This window comes from Pyxicephalus adspersus, chromosome 2 (assembly GCF_032062135.1).
Source record: "Pyxicephalus adspersus chromosome 2, UCB_Pads_2.0, whole genome shotgun sequence".
Lineage (NCBI taxonomy): Eukaryota > Metazoa > Chordata > Amphibia > Anura > Pyxicephalidae > Pyxicephalus > Pyxicephalus adspersus.
This window is the reverse complement of record NC_092859.1, coordinates 16,320,188-16,340,803: the sequence shown is the minus strand read 5'-3', so window position 1 is coordinate 16,340,803 and position 20,616 is coordinate 16,320,188. Positions and strand designations below refer to the sequence as shown.

Genomic DNA, 20,616 nt, shown 5'->3' with positions numbered 1-20,616 from the left:
AATATAACTATCACCGTTTTTAAATATGCCTCAAGTTTTTTTATACCACTTAATGTTTTGACGTATATTTGCTAATTTTTCTCCAGGAGTGTTTTTTTTGCCTATGGCATACAATGATACATTATACATTGATTTTTTTACATGGGGGTAGGGGTGGACCAGTATTAAATAAGTGAATCATGCAGGTAGTTAGTTATTATGTAGGTTGTGTCATGGGGATTATTTGAATCCCTCTGTAAATAAAGTTTATATAGTTGATGGTAAATCAAATGACCGGTTCTTGCTTCTCTATATCTTCCATTTGCTGCTGGTCAGCAGATAAACGATGCTGTCCACACAGACCTCAGAGGATTGCAGTTTGACATCAGTAACATGTTGTATTTCTCTGATGTGTAATTAACTTAATACCTGAAACCTATACTGAAAAAAGGTTTCCTCTTTTTCATAACAAGGTGAATTTGAGCAGGATACACTGTGCCTTCTGGTCTGAGGAGAACGCCTGGAGCACTGAAGGATGTGTGACACTTGAGAAAAACCAGTATGGAATTGTCTGCAACTGCACCCATTTAACCAGCTTTGCTGTCCTAATGGCTCTGGAGAAGTTGGAAGAGGTGACTTGCTGTGCATCATGCTAGGCTCTTTGCAACAAGCTAGGTTATAATACAACTACAGGCAGGGCATGCTGGGACTTCTAAAACCTAATTAATTAGAGGTTCACCTGTTTTTGTAGACCTCAAGTATCAAAGTTGTATCGTTGTATAGAAGGACGTTGGACTATCCTTTGACCATTCACATTCTTACTCTACATATAAAAAATGACAGTAACATGAATTTATTGACATAGGCACTAGATGACATATGGGGTCTGCCATTGCCGTCCTCCTACTGAAAATATATATATGACTGCTTGTTGTCCAAGTTATGAACTTGAAGGAAAAGTGACAATGCTGCAGAAAGTGTCCATGGTTACCCTTTGCTGGTATGATTAAAATAAAAATCAAAACAAATAAAAAGGAATAAATATATTATATTTAATTTTTATATTTACATATAACTTTTTGACAGTATAGGAACATGTGAAACAACTTACAATTTTTGGTTTAAAGTGTATTTTTTTTGGCTATAATGTGGAAAGGTTAGAATCTCTGTCAGGTTTTAACACTACTTTACTACTATCCTGGGCTCCATTAGAGAGCTTTTGCCTCACTTTTTGCTATGGGGACCTTAACAGGCAGGAAGGGGTGCAGAGTCTATATACAACAGCATGGAATGCACTTTAATGTACTTGAAGGCCATTAAAATGTAGACATGGACAAAAACACAGAAACATTCATGTCACAGCAGGTATTAATCTCAATTATTCCATTAGGTAGCGCTCTGTTGTTATTATTATTATTAGTAATATTAAACAGGATTCATATAGCGCCAACATATAACACAGCACGGTACATATAGGGGGGAGGTTTTTTTCGTTCATATAAAGTTGTACTTATTATAAATACAACATCATTTGGCTGACTTGTTTTCCTACTTCTATTACCATGTTTGTTTCGCTGATTGTTTCTGCAGAGTTTTCTGCACATTCTTCTAAACCTTTTTCATATCAATTGTTCAGGCCTAGAAATAGAGGGTAGACACCTGAAAAGCCTTATGTCTTCTCTCCTTCAACCCTAGAGCTGGACGCTGACTCTCATCACACGAATTGGGCTTTCCATCTCGATCATCTGCCTTGTCTTGGCCATCCTGACATTTTGCCTTTGTAGATTTTTGCGCGGGACACGGAACACTATCCACATACACTTGTGTGCTTCCCTTTTGCTTGCCCACTGCATCTTTCTACTTGGCATTGAAGCTACGTCTAACAAGGTAAGCTGTTTTACTGCTTATGGTTTCATTTAAAGTGATCATGCAAGCTTTTAAAGAGTTCCAGAAAAAATACTCACTGTGTATAACTCTCTATCAAAGGGGTGGTTGTTTGTACCCAGCTTCTTCCTGGTGGGGTGACTTTAAGAAACTCATATTGGGTTGCAGAACTGTCTTTTCTGGAGTTCTGTTATAGAGCTCCAATACACACAGGAAAGAGGTCAAGCATAGCAAAACATTACAATAATCATTCCAATTTTAGCAGACAAAGAACCAATGTAACAGGTAGCAGTAATTTTGTCCCCAGACAACAGGACACCTCTAAAGCAGAGTAGGGTTTTTTTTCTAAGACGTTTGTCCTGAAAACCAAAGTGTCTGTGGGGTAATTCCCTTAGGGTATGTAGCTTCCAGCGTCTGAGGCCTACAGGTCCTAGAAGTCCCCTCCCCCCCATCACCTAACTTTTCGAAATATAGCAGAAATATACCAAAGGCTAGAAAATACCTGCAGCAGCGCAGTGATTGGCCATCACCTATGCCCACCGAGGTGCCACCTAGGCAGGAGCAGACAACTAACCATCACCCTTATGTGAGAAACTAAGTTCTAGAGCTACCTAGAAACTTAAACCTTCAGGACTTAAAATGACCCACCCTCTCAAAGGGGGCTCTACAACATAGAGGGTATAGTATATTCCCCTCTCTGGTGTCCCCAATCTCTTACCTCCCCTCTGTTCTAGCGAAGTAGACACTTTTATGAAAGCTTAGTTCCACATAGTGCAAAGGTAGAAAACTTGATGTATAGTTTATGTTTTATAGTACTAGAAAGCATATCTTTATCCTTTTATTGTGGGCAGTGGGCATTATACTGCTTGGAAAAAGTTTTGTAATTTTATATTGACTGAAGTTGCTTCATTTATTCACAATTGTGTTCATTTGTATCCTAGACCTTGTGTGGAATAGTAGCAGCACTTCTGCATTTCTTCTACCTCTCCTCTTTCTGTTGGATGTCTCTCGAAGGATTAGAACTCTACCTAATGCTTGTCACAGTGTTTAAAACACAAGTGAAGACAAGATATCTGCTGATGGCGGGCTATGGAGTGCCGACCGTGATCGTCATAATTAGTGCAGCAGTATATTCTAAAGGATATGGGACTTGTAATTAGTAAGTGAGAGCATTTTTAGGGTTTTGCTGTATTATGAACATTTAAATGAATACTTGGCATGAAGAAATTAAATGTTAGGAGGGAGGAATTTATGAAGAAGTAAAAAAAGTAATTTAAAAAGTGTAAGTAAAGCAAAAAGTGTCTCCTACTTTAATTCTTTTACATATACTGTAATTATAGGGATTCATAATTGGTGTTTGGAGGTTTTATTTATAAATGCTTCACGTTTTTTTCATACGGATCCATTCAGATCCCCATTCAGTACTTTTTAATGCATATTAAAACTAAGGTTCATTCTTCCACCTAGTGGACAATAATCAAAAAATCATAGCAGCCACATTAGTAAATGATTTACTTTCTCCGTAGGTAATTTATAAATATATAAACATGATTAAAGTGATTATTTCAGATGCTTAAGGGAAGTTCATAGTAGAAAAATCCCATATGAGGTTTTCCCTCTCCTGGGTGCACAGCAACCAGATTTGCATAAAGCTATGGCTGCTGCCCAAATCCTAAATAGTAACCATGCAGCCCAAAGCAACTCCTCATTTTGGGAATCACAGTACAAACTGTGACTGCGTTCAAATATTGGTTCTCAACCTCTCCCATAGGCTGGGATTGCAGTTGAACCCACGAAAGAACACCATGGCTCATTCCTTTTTTCTTAAATTTCTCCTAAAAAATAGCAGTGCATGTCCTGGTGCTCTATTATGCCTGTGACTCTTTAGGATGTGTTACTTAAAAGAAAGAAAAACTGCTGATAAGTATACATCTACTTCATATTTGTGGCAACATTTGGTACCTCAAATCTATCCAAGTCCTATACTAATTCCAAGCTATAAGAACTAAAGTTTTGACACTTCCTGGTAGTGTCAAAACTTTCCTATTACCCTCCAAAACGTCTCTATTGGTCTTTACTCTGAAGAACTTCATTTTTGGTCTTTAGAAATGTGCAGGAGAAAGTAGGAAATCTCCACTAGGAAGTGCTACTAACACCAATGCTGGGGGTATTGTTGTGGTCACTCAATCCAGGGGGTTCTCATTGCTGTCTCTGACACCAATGCTGGATTCTCTTCTTTTGGTCATTGACACCAATGATAGTTATCATTGTGAGTTATCATTGTGGTGACTGTTGCCAATGCATGTGTTATCATTGCCATAACTGACACCAATAATGGCTTCCACTTTCCATTGCAGTGTCTTTTAATAAAGACTAAAATTTGTGGACGTTGAGGCTACCTGTCCCAGTCCAACGTACAAAAATCTGCAATTTAGCCCTCAGGAAGTATCAGGGAACCAAACTTTGTAATTTTGAAGTTAAAACATGGGATCAAATAAACTAATATTGTTCTTTTTCTGTGTGCAGCTGCTGGTTGTCTTTGGATCGGAATTTTATCTGGAGCTTCATGGGGCCTGTGTGTGTAATTATCCTGGTGAGTGTCAGGTATTCCGTCTGTACAAAAAATACTGACTTTACTTTAAAAGGGCTCATTATTTGTTTAGATTCTCGTAGAACACTTTTCTGATTCTTCGAGGTGTACTAGTTTTTCTATATTAGTAAGTGTACCTGTAAGTGTAGATTTCCAGCACCAGGAACAGATCTGCTCCTGTTGTATCAGTTCTGAAATGTTGGGCTTCCTCTACCTTTTAGTCTTGTTGACATTGCCAGGGTTGGGTATATAAAAAGTGACAACCCAAATCTCCACCATAGACAGAACCATACACAGGAATTTTTTTTTTTTTGTTTTGTTTTTAGATGTATTGAGCTGTTATCTATAGAAAATGATACCAAAAGTGGGTTTGTTCTCACTTTCAACAAACATGTGGGTAGAATAATTGGCTGCCCCCAAAATTGACCTTAGACTGTGTTAAAGACATATGACTATTGTAGGGACATTAGATTGTGGGACAGTTAGTTACATGACTATAGACTTATTAAAGCCCTGTGTAATATGGTGGCACTTTATAAATACTGTGCAATAATAATAAAATATAAAACACGATTTTTCTTTTAACCTAAAATTGCTATTAGGAAAGAACCTGAGTTTACGCTTGGGGCCCTAGATGGCGCTATGACCTCATGTCAAGTGGAAGTGTACAAACTCTTGTCACCTATGCCATCTACTGGTGACCAACAATAAGGCACAAAAGATCATTTAGGAGTAGGTAGTATAACCTAACTAACCTAAAAATACAAAATACTTCAACCTGTAAATAGGGAAGGGAGATTTATATATACACTAAGCTCATGTTATTTTTTTACCTTTTAAATACATTTTTAATAAAACCCCATGGATATATTTATTTACATTAATTTTATTGCCATTTCCATTGATTACTGTTAGTTGTTAAAGAGGAAGTAAACCGAAAAATGCCGAAAACAAAAAAAATATACTTACCTTCAATCCCGCAGTGCAGTCGATCAGTCTGGAGGTGTCTTCTATCAAGTCGCGTTGTCCCGGCATCCGTCTCTGAGCCGGCGCACGGGCTGCCACCATCTTTGTCTCTTCTTACAGGTTCTTCTTCCTACATCACCCAACCCAGGCGTGAGATCTGGTGATGTAGGTTGGAAAAAAAACTTGCCAATTTCACTGCGCATGCGTGAGATCGGCAATTTTTTTCCCTTTTCACAAAAAGGCTCCTTCTGTGCATGCTCGAGATGCTCGGGCATGCGGAGAAGGAGCACCCAAGAGCCTGCTGGAATGCGTGACTTAGGTATCCTGGGAGGCTTTGCGCTCCCAAATATTCTCGATCACCTAGGCAATCGAGAATTAGGGGGCAATGCAGCACCTTTTTTTTTTATTAAAGAAAGGTGTTGCACTTAAAAAACAAACAAACAAATAGAATTTTTACTTAACATAAAAGGGTGGTCTATCCTTTTATGTAGTGAAATTTCTGAGTTTAGGTACGTTTAAGGCTGCATTTTGAGCCCTAGGTTTCTACTTGAGTCAATGTAGTTTTTCAACAAGACATCTTGGTTTGTATTTGAGTACATAAGGTATCTATATATTATATATTTATTTGGAACTGATATGCTCACTTGGCATGGCAAGTAAGTATATTGAGCATAAGTATGAGTGCAAAAACATCGTCCAATGCATGATCTTCATTATTATTATCTTTCTTCCGTTCAGGTGAATTGTGGAATTTTTGTATTGACTGTTTGGAAACTGGCCGACAAAATGACAACTATCAACCCAGATCAAGGCAAATTAAAAAGAATAAGGTACACTTCCCCTATCTTTATGAAGGACAATATACAGTTAGGTCCATAAATATTTGGACAGAGACAACTTTTTTTCTAATTTTGATTCTGTACATTACCACACCTAATTTTAAATGAAACAACTCAGATTCAGTTGAACTGCAGACTTTCAGCTTTAATTCAGTGGGTTGAACAAAAAGATTGCATAAAAATGTGAGGAACTAAAACCATTTTATATACAATCACTTGATTTCAGGGGCTCAAAAGTAATTAGACAAATTAAAAAGCTGAAAATGCAGTGCACCCTCTGTATTTACTTTCATGCAGTCTTCTCTTTATGGTAGACTTGGATATCGATACGCCTGCTTCCTGGAGAGTGTTGTTCACTTGGTTGGCTGTTGTGAAGGGTTTTCCCTTCACCATGGAAATTATTCAAAATGATTTGTCCAATTACTTTTCAGCCCCTAAAATGAAGTGATTGTGTACAAAAAAGACTTTGTTTCATTTAAAATTAATTGTGGTAATGTACAGAAGAAAAATTAGAAAAAAGCTGTCTCTGACCAAATATTTATGGACCTAACTGTATAATGTCTCTTCTGGTAGGTCTATTTGTTGATTCATATAAAAATATCTGCATTTGGCTTCTACAGATTTGTAAGAAAGAATATAATAATGTTCTGTTCTACATTCATATGAATGAATCAATGTACAATTCACATCTGGCCTGGCCCTTACAGTGCATATACAGCTTCAACAGATGCAGGGAGACTCAGTTGTGGGTGAACCACAATTGTACTGTGTATGGGCCAGATATACACAAGTATTCAGTATCTATTGGGTGCTACTTTCCCCTCCTGCTAGATTGTAAGCTCCTCGGGGCTGGGTCTCCTCCTCTGTCACTGTTTGTATCTGTCTGTCATTTGCAACCCCTATTTAATGTACAGTGTTGCATAATAAGTTGGCCCTATAAAAATCTTGTTTATTATTAATAATAATCTATATGTGTTTATAAAGGAGAACACAGATACAAATCAATTTAAAATCAAGGTATGTCTCCTATACAGCAAAACAAATGAACCGGCGCCCCCAGCAGTGCAGATATTGAGATCAATGTGCAACACTAAACCAAAGCAGAATCCCTAAAGGTAACACATCCACACCACCAAATAATAATAATAAAAAACAATCATTTAAAAAAGTAATCATGATCAGTTAGTTAAATATAAATCCCCAAACAACATGGTGGTTTCCATTACAAATGTGCACTCCAAAAAATACATATTTAGCTTTGGGAGCCACAGGGAGTCCCCAATTGGTGAAAGCCAGACCACAAAATCCATAAGTGCTTGCAGTTGCAGGAAAATAGAGAAAAAGGCAGACAGTTGATATTTAGTCAAACAAGAGCATGACAACTGCCATTGTTACTGAAAAACTTACCAAAAGATGAATGCTAATATATTAGCATGCACAATGCACATGTAAAATTCTGATCATTGAGACTGCAAAACACATAATACCAAGAGAACAAAATTTTTTTTAAATAAAAATATAAATGTATTGTTGGTATCAATACTGACTCCATCATGAGATCGAAAAATAGCACATAAACCCGAATATAGAGTGAAGGTAATCCCCCCTCCCCCCGGTCTCATCAATAGTGAAGATAATTGGAGGGCTGATGATGCATCTTAATGCATATTTCCTAAGAGCTAGTTCCACATCAGTACATTTGTATGCTTTACTAAAACATGGAAACTGTAAACTTTTCCAATGTCTTTAAAATGAAAAACTTCTGCTATAAGGACAATAATATTATGCAAGTAGTATCAGCTTAAACAACCTCTGATTTGGCCCTGAATTGGGTTTGTGCCTGGAAAAAGCCTCTGCTGTCCATTAACAACATATCACAAAATTTGTGTTAAATAAATGCTTAAAAAAGGAAAGTTTCCTTGTGTTTCTATCAAGTATATCACCTTTCTGTAAGGCTTGATTAAATGAAGATAGAATTAGTTCCTGTTGGAAAACGGTGATTAATATATGGTGATTATACCTATTTTATTTGGAAATTAAGTAAATTTAATTTGTACCCATTACTGGGATGATATGTTTGCAGCTTCCTCTCTAACTGTTGATTTTGTACCTTTAGGACTTTGACGGTGACCTCGATCGCCCAGTTATGCATTCTTGGGTGTTGTTGGGCGTTTGGATTCCTCATGTTTGGAAAGACATCTCTGTTTTTCATATATGCGTTCACCATCTGCAACATTCTGCAAGGAGTCCAAATCTTCCTCCTGCACTGCCTCATGAACAAAAGGGTTGGTACAATGTAGAAGAGATCATGATTGTCTGGGAAGCAGGGCTATATTTCTGCATAGGGCACACAGCCATCCATATAATATGTTGCTGGCTGTCAGTAATACATTGCCATACATAATATTTGTTTCCAAACTGCTGTCCTTCCTGCCACAGCAATCCTGATGGGTTCTCATTCCAGCTTTCCTGGCCAGGTTCATTCTTATACTGACAATTTAGCCAATCTAGTTTCACACATATAACCAAACCAGTAGCAGAGCTGGTTGACATTTTCTGTGCAGTTCTAGGCATATTGATAAAGAGTGGACACTCTACCTCCTCCAGCCTTGGGTGGCTATGATGTCGGACCCTGTAAGTGTGATATACCAGCTAGGCATTGTATGAGAAGGCATCACAGAAAAGTTGGCCAAAGTTGGGTTGGAAGCATAGATCTGACCCCACTGGGAAGGTGGAGAAGCTTGAGGAAGGTTATCACCAAGTCATCATCATCAAATCGAAATAATCAAATAATCATAATCAGGGTGCTGCTGCACATCAAATATTTATTGGATTGCTGAGTACAGTAGAAATTTCTTTTTAAGACTTTTTCTTTTTTGCAGATCCGGGAAACTTACAGCAAATTTATTTGTGCCATCGCTCATTTCAGATCTCCAATCTACTCAGAGTTTAGCAACAGCACAAATGTAAATACACAGAGCAGGGTAAGTGGAAACTTTCATATCCTTTCAACCACATTTAAGGTTAAGACACAAACTTTCACTGGATTGGGAACCTACGGAGCTCCAACAGACAATATGTGTGCTAAAATCAATATTCTAGATAAAATACCACCCAACAATTTACCCAGGTCAGGGTACATCTAGTAGTAGTTACCAGATTTTTCACACTATAAGACTCGCCTGACCATAAGAAGCACTATAGAGGAGGAAAACAAGAAAAAATATTCTGAACCAAATGGTATACTAAAATATTTAATAAAATATGGCAGAATAATATTTGAACAATGTAAAGTTAACGGCGGTATTAAGAACCATCATCACTGACATGGAAAGGAAGAAGGAAAGAAAGAGCGAAAAAGAAACAAAAGAAAGGAGGAAAGGAAAAAAAAAATGAAAAGGAAAAAAGACTGGCTGTATCGTTCCATAAGTCGCACAAACATTCTCTACATATTGATTCTCCACATGCAAACTTCATTCCTAGATTTTATTTAGCAAAGGTGTGGTTATAAAAAAAAGTTTGGAAGTCCAAAAAAAATGTATTTAATCTACCAGAAACTCACTCAACCCCTAATTTGGGGTGGCAATAATTTGAAATCGCAAAAAAAGTGACAATTTGTAGAAAAAACATCCATATAGCAAGATGCAGATTAACCACTAGAGTGTGATCTGAGAACAATCATAGGAATATGTGTCAGCTTTGAGATACAGGTGGAGTGCATTGTTGTCAATGGGTCAGCAATATTACAGACTCAAGGATAACCATTGTGTAGCACTGAAAAGCAGGACGCAGCGTAGGTAATGAGCAAATTACAGCCATCCACATAGATATTCATACTAGCCTGTAGCCAATAGTTTTAAACCAACACCGACTTACAATTTACAAATTTTTATTTCATATTTATATTTCCTGAATGATTGGTCCAGCAGTGAGTGAAATGTGACCGACATAGATAATATTAATGTAAAGAAAGCTCCATTGAAATCTTCAAATCAGGTGCTATCAATAACACCTGGAAGTGTGAGCACATCAATACAGGGAAACCAACCAGGGACTACAGGGATTATTTGTTAGAAATGTATATAGCAAAAATGAGAAATGTGTACAGCTAGAAATGTATACTAGCAAAAAAAAGTATAAAAGTGTTTTACATATTCACACTCTTCTAACTTTAAACATTAAAACATTCACTTCTCCGTTTTTGACGCAACACATTATTGCAAAATTAAATTTTACCATTACCCATTTCTCTATTCCTTGCTTGAGTCTCCTCCCTATGTTTGTGCTTGCACAAAAATGATTTGCTCTCCTGGCCCACGAGATAATGTTTAAACCAGTGTTTCTCAAACCAGGATTCTTTGGAACCCTCCGATCCAATGATCTTTTCAGCTACCTGTAAGGGTGGCATTCTTCCCACTTGCAAGACCACCACACTAATATATTGTGAACTGTGGATAAAAGAGAAATCTGTGGCGAACTTGAAAATAAGTATTTTTAAATGTACTGCTTTACATTTAAAAATCCTTAGTATTTGTACCACCAGGGGGTGATAAAGTTGAGAAATATTAGTTTAGACACCCAAGTGCAAGCAATGTAGAATGCAGGAGAGACCACATTGTCACCTGGACACTTCTTATTCAGTGTCCAAACCAGACTTTTTTAATCTGGTTGAGAAAAAAAATTGTAGGTGGGTGGTGGCCCCTGTATAGTGACGCAACTCTTCAATAACCTCCAAAAAACAGCTGGGTGGTGCACCCAGCTAAAAGTGGCTGGGGAGAACACTGGTATCGCACCCCTAAAATAATTAATGGGCCAGCTGGGGGAGTGCAGAACATGTATTGATGAGTGCCCAAACAAGAGAACCTGACAGATACTAAACCTCCCACATACACGGTGTTGCCTGTTCCTTTAAAAAGCAGTCTACCATTCCCAGCTGACTTATTTTAGAGTTTGGTGATCTTTTCCCAGAATTCCATTCATTGCTGAACAAAGTACCGGCTGAGTCATTTAACATAGCGGTGCTCACCATCTAGAATTCCCTACTTTGAAGGCTAAAAAGAAATGGTTGGTAATATTCCCTGTTACAAACACTGGATGACTGATCTAGTATCCACATTTTTACCTTTCCAAACCACCTTAAAAAAGCCAGGGTTACACCCACAGGACTGATAATAATTGCCTCTCATTCCCAGTAGTGTTGGGCTCCAGAGAGGCAAGCACATAATTGGCAACAGAGAACCTGTTATGCTTTGTGCTTTATTATGAAACTTCCTGCTTGCCTGAATATAAACACCATTTAGCGAGTGTACAATTTAATTACAATTAGAATTTCAAAGTGTGGCCATTCAGAGAACATTATTAACATCTGAAAACTTGTAACTGAAAACAGAGAGAAAATAGATACAGGTCATTGATGTAGATCAGTTAAAGTAGGTGAAAAAAATATATAGAATAGGAAATAGAAGGCAGTCATTAAGGGAGACTAATTAAGCAAACTGGAGTTGATGGTCTGGACAACCACAAGCAAGTCTGAAATTGCATAGTATAGTATAATACTAGTTCTATATTTTGGACTGTATCTGTGCTACATAGGAGAATGAACCCTATACAAACTTAAGTTTGTGGATATCTGATCATGATACCAACCATAAAAGGAGCTTGTTAAATACAATAGGCTTTTGCAAGTTTACCAACCTCTTTTTATAGGGATTACATACAACTTTCTGCAATGTGCCACCACAAATTGGTGCATATTCAATGCAAAAAAAATTGTTAGATTAGGAATGGATGGATGTTGGATAGGACCCGATTCCCTCACCATTACAATTCATCCAAAAGGTGTTTAATAATGCCGAGAGAAGAGCTTTGTGCAGGGCCACTCAAGTTGTAGTTTGGCCACATCAAACTATGTCTTTATGAAGATGGATTTGTGCACATCTGGAATAGAAAAGTTCCTTTCCAAAAACTAACAAAAAGTGATTGTCTAAAATGTCTTTATATACCATAGAACAAAGCCCTTCACTTGAAACATCTGAACTCTGTAGGAGTTTAGAGGGTGGCCAAATAAATATAGATGCAGTTGATCCTGGGCCAACATTTTCTTACAAGTAACATAGGGTTGTAAACTGCATTAGGCGGGACAACATCATTTATGTTTTAGTGGAGGATGCCTCAGCACAATTATATCCCCTCAACATTTGTCATTTGCAAGCCCTATTTAATATAAAGCAATAGGTTTGCTCTATAAATTCTGTTAATAATGTATACTTTAAAAACTAGCAATTCTTATATTACGTCTCTTGTTACAAGCTGTCTAATGTGTCTATTGTTGTTACAGGGCAAGCCAAACAAGGAGTCTGGCTTATGACGATCATGTTCACCTTGCAATCTTCAGGGGACAACTTCCCACAGACTTATTTTGCACTTTCCATTTTCCTCAACCCTGACTAGTTAAACGGAGCTTCGATGCTTTACAACAAAAAACAGACTGATCTGCTGGGAGCAGGAACCCCCAGCTTCATTGTGCGGTAATCGCCTGACCAGACAGACTTTACCACCCACACTATTTCCAAGGAAATACTGAGCAACCGATTACCAATATGAAAGAGAAGGCAGACACAGGATTTAAACAATAAAAAAAGTTTAATTCTTTCCCTTCTTTACACAAAATCAAACTCAATATAAAACCCAGTAATGTAAAATCGAAATATTCCCCACGTGTGTGCAGCTAGACAAGAGCAGAGACTAATCAAGAGACCAAGATGAGAACGTATTCTAGCAGGACAACCAGGGGGCAGCGTTATCGGCTCTGTTCAACTGCGGAAAGAAAAAAGAACAGTCAGTGATATATTCAACGTGTTCCATATGTAAATATTCTAAGGCAATGCTTCTGCCAAGGTACTTTTTTTTTAATACATATGTCATAAATGCATTTGTATATCATGCTAATAAAATGATTATATTCCAAAACATGTCACTGTATTCTGTACATGGAACCAAAAGGTGAAGTTTGGGGTGTCTGTGGCAATTTAGATTTCAAAGCTCCATCAATTGTCTGGCTTTACATTAACAGATATAAATTTCACTTACTATAAGTTGATATGTCTATTTCATCAGGTAATTCACCGACATTCACTTCAAATCTGTCTTGGACATCATTCAGGATTTTAGCATCCTCCTCGTCAGATACAAATGTTATGGCCAGACCTTTTGTACCAAACCTGCCAGCACGAGCCACCTGAAAAGAACACATTTCAGTTAAAACAAACTGACCTCAAATCACATTTACATCTTTTATGTGTACAAAAGTGTTTGTGTGCAAGCTATTAACTTTTCTATGTTATCCCAATACACATACAGAGGGCCCATTAGGTGAGATTAAAGCAAATTTAGCTAAAAGCATGTGGCTATCTATGCAAACATGCTTTAAATACAATCCATCCCAATTCCTCCTTTCCCATTACAAAATATGACCAGTAAAAGTAAGTACACCAAAAGACACATTACAAACTACTCACCCTATGCAGGTAGGTGTCGGAGTCCTCTGGCATGTCATAGTTGAAGACAATATTAACTCTTTCTATATCCATGCCTCTCCCAAAAAGATTGGTGGCAACTAGAATTCTCCTCTGGAAATCTTTAAACTGCTGATATCTTGAAAGCCTAAAAACATTTAAAAAAATTATATTATATATGACAGACAAGTCCGCCAGCACGTTTTCATCACCCACAACTGGATTCTGCCCTCACATATAATAACTGTCCCGCGTGTTGCCATTTTTAAAGCAATTCACACTAAAAGGAGCAGCTGTTGCCATGCATAGTATTCCAGAAATCCAAAAGCAAACCTCACCTTTCCTCTTGCTGCATCCCTCTGTGGATTGCAATAGCTGGGAAATTCTGTTCCACCAAGAGCTGTGCAAGCGCTATACACCTCTGCACAGACTTTACAAAGATGACCACCTGGAAGAGAAAAATGCTGTCAGGTACATTGTCTACCACTAAATGAAACAAGACTGGAGCACACAATATGAAAGGGTTTACTCCCCACAACAGTAGTGCTTGGGCTCAGATAGAGCAGCGCAAATGGGAAACTAAACATTGCTGGGAAGGTGGTCCACCACGTGTGGTCCTGAATGGGGCAAAGTGAGAGCGTCAAGAGCAAACCCCCAACTAACCTGATTGAACTCCAACACATCCAACAAGTCAAACAATTTCCGATTCTTCTCGCTGTCTTTTAGTTTGACGTAATACTGTTGCAAACCGTGAAGTGTCAGCTTAGTCTCATCATCCACAAACACTTCCATAGGCTGAGGGGGGAAAAAATAATGGTGATCAGGGGTTGCCATTAAATAAGCAGTAAAAGTTGATGCAGTCAAGTTACAATGTTTGATACTCACATCCTGCATGAATTTCCTACAGACTGGGCGGATCTCCTTGCTGAGAGTGGCACTGAACATCATGCACTGTTTCTCATGAGGGGTAAGACGGAAAATTTCCTGAACGTCTCGGCGCATGTCTACAAGCAAAGAACACAGTCAGTCATGATATTGATCAAATTACCCATTTAATGCAATCAGGTTTTATTTTGCATGAAGCAGTCCTGTTTTACATGTGAAGAACTTTAGTAACTAGTAAATATGTCTGCACACCCCTTTTACTACACAATGAACGATTTAAGATGCCAGTTGCTCCCCAGTGTAACAGGAAGCAGGCCAACCCCCCCCCCCAAAAAAAAAAACTTTTCTAGATGGGATAAATTGCTACAAACGTTCAGACAGAGAAAACAAAGCAAGCATGGCAATGTTGTCAGATTTCAGTTTTTTTGCTGAACTTTAAGCAGAGATTCAGTTAAGACTATCTTCAGGTAGAGTTAGTGTAATACTGTACCCCCTTTTTATCATATCCCCATTAGGGATTCTTTCCTGTACTTCATGTCCCATCCTTCATTTACTTCCTGTTGATTCCCACTATTAACATTTGTCACACTATGCTAGTTCCAATGCTGACTATTCCTTGTCCATCATACGGACCCAGTGTTTTCAGTATATTGTAAAACACAGACTCAAAACAAATATATAGATTAGAAGTTCTGACTTTGCTCCAACTTTCCTGACCTACGTTCTTACACCAGATCCTTGTCTAATAAACCCAGAATGTTAAACATGCCTTTGCACAAGCAGGGAACTCTTTTAAATACTACTTACCTAGCTTCTCCAACATCTTATCACAATCATCCAGAACAAAGTGTTTAACATGCTTAAAGTTCAAAGTCTTCTGTCTAACCAGGGCCAGGATACGGCCTGGGGTGCCCACCACAATGTGAGGACAGCTTTTCTGGATTGCCTCCTCATCCCTCTTAATAGTAAGGCCACCGAAGAACACAGCAACCTGGATGGAGAGATCAAATGTTAAAAATCTAGAGTCAACTTTCAGTAGAGGGGCATAAGTGAATGTCCCCCCAAATGACAATATAACTTCTTACCTTTACAGTAGGCATGTACTTGGAGAACCTCTCATATTCTTTGCTGATTTGGAAAGCGAGTTCTCTTGTGTGACACATTACAAGAGCCGATACTTGTCCATCCACTGCCTCAATCTGTTGAAGTGTGGCCAGGACGAAGACAGCAGTCTTTCCCATACCGGATTTGGCCTGACACAAGATGTCCATGCCGAGGATGGCTTGAGGTATACATTCATGTTGCACTGGAAAATAAATACAATGAAGTGTCAGGAAAGTCGTAATAAAATACAGGAAAAAAAGTCCTGGCTTGCAGTGACTGATGAGTTTTAGATATCTTTACATCTTCTAAAGCGGTCTAAAGTAGCCCCATACCAGAAACACTACTATAATAAAATGGATGCAGCAGTCTTAATCTACATCAGCATATGGCAAACCTGGAACTCAAAACATGGAGTGACTTAAAACAGGTGCCCTCTCCTGAATATCTGCATATCCGTAAGTGATCACCATGACAGCTAGGCAGCCATTGCCTTTAGAAGAGGTTAGCAATGGTCATTTCTTGCTGTCAGAATTACTAGCATGCAGCAGCTACACCTACCTTCAGAGGGATGTTCAAAACCGCAGTCAACAATGGCTCTAAGCAGTTCAGGTTTTAACAAGAAGTCTCTAAACCCGGAGCTGTGGATGGAGACGTAGGAACCTTTCACCTCCTTCCTGGCAGCTGGTGCCGGAGCCTCAGTTGACTGTTGTGGTTCGTCATCTTCTTCATAATCCAACAACTCGTTTTCAACGTCTTGCTCAGTCATGATGTCTGCACAAGGGAAAGGTTGCACAAGTTTTATACAATGTTAACTGGACAAAATGAACTACAAATTCTTGCTTTGTAAAACAATTCATATATTGTGAACAAATTTACAAACTGAACCCTACATTACTACACAGTATTTATATGGCGCCATAATATTATGCAGGGTTGTACAAAGTCCATAGTCATGTCACCAGCTAATGTCAATTAACCTAATGTCTCTACCATAGTCATATGACATTAATACAATCTAAGGCCAGTTTGGGGGGAAGCAAATTAACCTAAATGCATGTTTTTGGGATGTGGGAAGAAACCAGAGTACCTGAAGGAAACCCACGCTAACCCGGGGAGAACCTGCAAACTCCATGGAGACAGTGTCCTGGCCGGGATTCCAACCTGGAACCCAATGCTGCAAAAAGGCCGGAGTGCTAACCGCTGAGCCACCGTGCTGCATACCACCTCTACCAGCAGTTTAAAAATTCCATTCTTTTACACTCACCACCAGATTGCCTGTTTGACTACCTGAAGGCACCATGCCTTGGCTTGGTACTTTTACAGGGCTAAAAACCATCTCTGTACCCATTCCAACAGGGGTGGGTGCCCAGGCTGCCAATCACCAGCCTTGCTAAGAGAACTCCCTGATGGTGAAAGGAAGACTGCCGGAGGGAAACCATATGTATAGGTTACTGATAGGGACACCAATAAAGTAAATGTGCGGCTTTGCCCTGCATTGGTAAATCACATTTTACTATACCAGGACATTTTAAAGGATCTGACACATTCCCAAGTATCTCTGCCCCATTTTCGCATGTTTACATAGTGCAGAAGAATCCAATAGCTTCTAAGAAGCCTAAAAGATGATTTTTATGATGTTTATATAGCAGAAACATATTAAGCTGCGCTGTACATTAAAGGGGTGGCAAATGACAAACTGACACAGGAGGAGAGGAGAGGATCCTGGCCAGAAGGGCTTACAATCTAAGAGATGGATAGCTCCGGTAGTAAACGTCCATAAAACCTGGCAAGGGTATCATACTGGCTAGGCTTTACATTAAACATTTACCCTCACCACACACATCAATGATCTATAAATGATCACATCAATGATCGCACCCCTGAGATTGTATGCAGATGCTCATATTCCATAGTTTCAGAAAACTCAGAATGTTGTACAATGATTGTACCAAGAGGTGGCATTTCCTATACCAGAGCTGTAATGTATAAATAGAAATGACAGCTGGAATATCCAGGGGGACCACAAACTGCTTCAAATTTTACAAATCATGTTAGAGCAAGGGTATGCTCTAAAGCAAGTGTGACCAATATACCCGGAGGACATGAAGGCCGAAGAGAAGAATCATATTAGTTATATCATCCCATAATGAGGTATCAACCAAATTTTGTTACCAAAAACGCAAACCTTACGCACAAGTCATGTACAACCAGTGCACAGAGCTGAGGGGAAAAAACACAAGCTTGGAGGATGATCACCTGGGAAAGAATGATTTCTACAGAACAATTAGAGTTCACGGAGAACAGCTGATATGTACAAGATCTTCCCAACCTACGGATCAAACACAAGCAGCACACACCTGGTGAGGTGTTATATGGAGCTCCCTGGGGACTGTGTCTGGAGGGATTCACACCAATGTTCCCTCATTGTGCTAATTAACACAAGACTTCCTATTGCCATGACAAACATGGTGGCCAGAAAAACAGAAACAGGCCATTCCAACAAGCATGATCGCATTGGTCAAAAGTACATATGAAGATCGCTTTGATCTTCTATCGAGTGCAAGATCCAACCAGTGCTTCCAAACGTAACACAAAGTCCTCTTACAAAGTAAATCTATGTAAACCATACAACCAGACGGACCCCGGCAATACACCATTGTTAGATCTAGAGGAGGTCATACATGGAGTACTGTGTGGAGATCATAGAAGACAACAAAGTCACAGTCCATCTCTACCCAACTTCAAATAACTTTCTTTGAGAGCCAATTAGAATTCTAATATTTTCTATTCAATGCGGCTCATCCATCACGCCAACAAAACCACCAAATTACATATTCCATTCTGTTACGCCATTTCAGCCACCTTGCCAATCAAAACGCATCTCAGGCACAATGTTTGTATAGATTTGGATGTTGTTGAATAGGATCACAATCCTGGATAGGAGTTTGATCCCGGAGATCGCCAAATCATTCCAACTATCAGACAGGAAGCAGCTCAATAGTTCCATTGGTAATACAAATCAATAATCTGATGGGGTTGTAGCCTTCTATTGAAGGTCGTCAGCAACACCGAAACTTGGGGGAAAGCAAACAGATCCCTGAGCTTGGAACTGAACCTGCTAATGACCCAAGCATTGGTCTTCCATCTAAGCCCTACCTATGGTTTGAAGGGCAACGAGAAGAATCCTGATATCTATAACATCTGATGACCCCAAGCACCACCATCTTTACTGAACTGTATTCATCACTGAAAAATAAAACAAAACCTTAAGCATAAGTTGTGTACAATCATAAAAAAATGCAACCAGTACCTGAAATGTAGAGGAACTGAAACACATTGGGGTTTTTATACATTCAGATAAAGGATGCAACTTTTCCCTCTATGGCCAGCCTTTGGGATTATAAATCCATCACACCGATCTCCATATGGGCATCTTAGGATACAAGCTCATGGGCCCATACTGGTATCAGTGCCAGAGTACTACTGCCCCCATCAAGGCTCAACAAAACCTCCAGGAGCAGCCTCCACCATATTGGTTTACCCAGCTACAAGCCCACCGCTCCGTACATCCCCCATGGCCACACTCTTCCCTCCTCCAATGACTTCCCTTACTCATAACCTCCTCACACGCACAGCTCAAAGCCCATTCAAAAGATTAAATCTGACCCAATTACAAACACCTAATCATCTCCACCCAGACCTATCCAGAACCAATACAACATGGCTCTGGTTCAGCACAGTCAGCCATCTTGAATGGCTCCACCAGGATCAATGGCTTCCTGCATAGCAAAATGGCCAATTGGTAGGGACTGCCCATGACAGAAGATACAATATATCACATACACATAGGCCATAGATGTTACCATCAGATTGTACAATCTGATACAGATGTGATCACTTCTATGAAATACAAGATCCTGATTGTGCGCATGCGTGGATGAATTAGTAATAAATGAGATCGTGCAATTAGATCCTAGCAATGTTATCAGACTTTATATAATGGTAAGACCGGAGCTCACATTGTAAGGGCCGATCACAAGGCGGAGTACAGGCCTGTGTGAGGCCTACGTGAACAGCCCCGGCCTGTACCAGGGACCGGCCACTCCTGTTGGTTCCGGTGTACGTACAGCAAAGTGTAGCTAGCCGCCTGCCCTATAGCTTTCCCCGGTGATACAAGCTGCCTCCCCAAAGTCGCAGAGGCACAGCTTACCTCTTCTCTTCTCCGGATACACCTCCACGTGTAATGCGACCTCTTCACACCGCTCGGGTCCTAACTAAACCAGGCCTGGCCAAGCTCCTCCTAAATCTCTAATTGGTCGAGACACAAATGACACAAACGCGTCTTCGCTTCCTGATAGGGTACGCAACACAAAATAGGGCGTGGCCGACTGGGGAACAAGGAAGACGCGGGGGCTTTGTTAGAAAGAACTCGGCGTATGATTGGCCACGATCAGAGGCGGGATTAACTGAATAACCAATGTAAACAAAGAGCGGCCTTTCGTGAGGTAGGAATTCAGCGACCAATCAGTGCCTCGGAGAAGGAGGCAGGTTTTTTTTTTTGTTCGAGGGGCTCGGTTTACTTTTCAAAGCTGAGATGGCGCCATTATCATGGCGTCATGAGTGAGTACGTAATGTGAGAGAGCGGAGGATCCGCCATTTTGTATGTGGGCAGCTAAGATTGTTAGTTACATGACAAGATCTCCTTTATGTATAGAAAAGCGTAGGCAGGCATATAGTATGTGGAATGTGTCAGGAGTTGATTTAGGAAAAGGCATAAATAATGTGAATATTCTGTTGGTGTGGTTTTGCTGGCGGAGGGAAAAATAGAAATTAGAGTCTGTAGGTTTGCGCAGTG

The 20,616-nt window shown here is 39.4% G+C and overlaps 2 protein-coding genes across 2 annotated transcripts in view; one reads left to right on the top strand and one right to left on the bottom strand.

The window, feature by feature from the left end:
- The window catches only part of ADGRE5 (adhesion G protein-coupled receptor E5), a 29,491-nt gene extending 16,264 nt beyond the window's left edge, over positions 1-13,227 (top strand). Inside the window, exons 10-17 of the mRNA XM_072399698.1 lie at positions 453-611; positions 1,675-1,866; positions 2,805-3,022; positions 4,390-4,456; positions 6,158-6,249; positions 8,375-8,543; positions 9,141-9,242; positions 12,596-13,227. Coding sequence (XP_072255799.1) covers positions 453-611; positions 1,675-1,866; positions 2,805-3,022; positions 4,390-4,456; positions 6,158-6,249; positions 8,375-8,543; positions 9,141-9,242; positions 12,596-12,625 — 1,029 coding nt within the window. The 3' untranslated portion in view covers positions 12,626-13,227. The remainder of the gene's footprint in view (positions 1-452; positions 612-1,674; positions 1,867-2,804; positions 3,023-4,389; positions 4,457-6,157; positions 6,250-8,374; positions 8,544-9,140; positions 9,243-12,595) is intronic.
- Positions 12,882-20,108, bottom strand: DDX39A (DExD-box helicase 39A). Its single transcript, XM_072399699.1, has 10 exons — positions 19,972-20,108; positions 16,320-16,532; positions 15,743-15,963; positions 15,465-15,648; positions 14,658-14,776; positions 14,436-14,567; positions 14,111-14,220; positions 13,776-13,920; positions 13,348-13,495; positions 12,882-13,074 (listed from the first exon to the last, which is right to left on the bottom strand). Exons 2-10 carry the CDS (start codon positions 16,525-16,527, stop codon positions 13,058-13,060), a joined length of 1,284 nt encoding a protein of 427 aa, XP_072255800.1. The 5' UTR covers positions 16,528-16,532; positions 19,972-20,108; the 3' UTR covers positions 12,882-13,057.
- Positions 20,109-20,616: the final 508 nt, after the last annotated feature.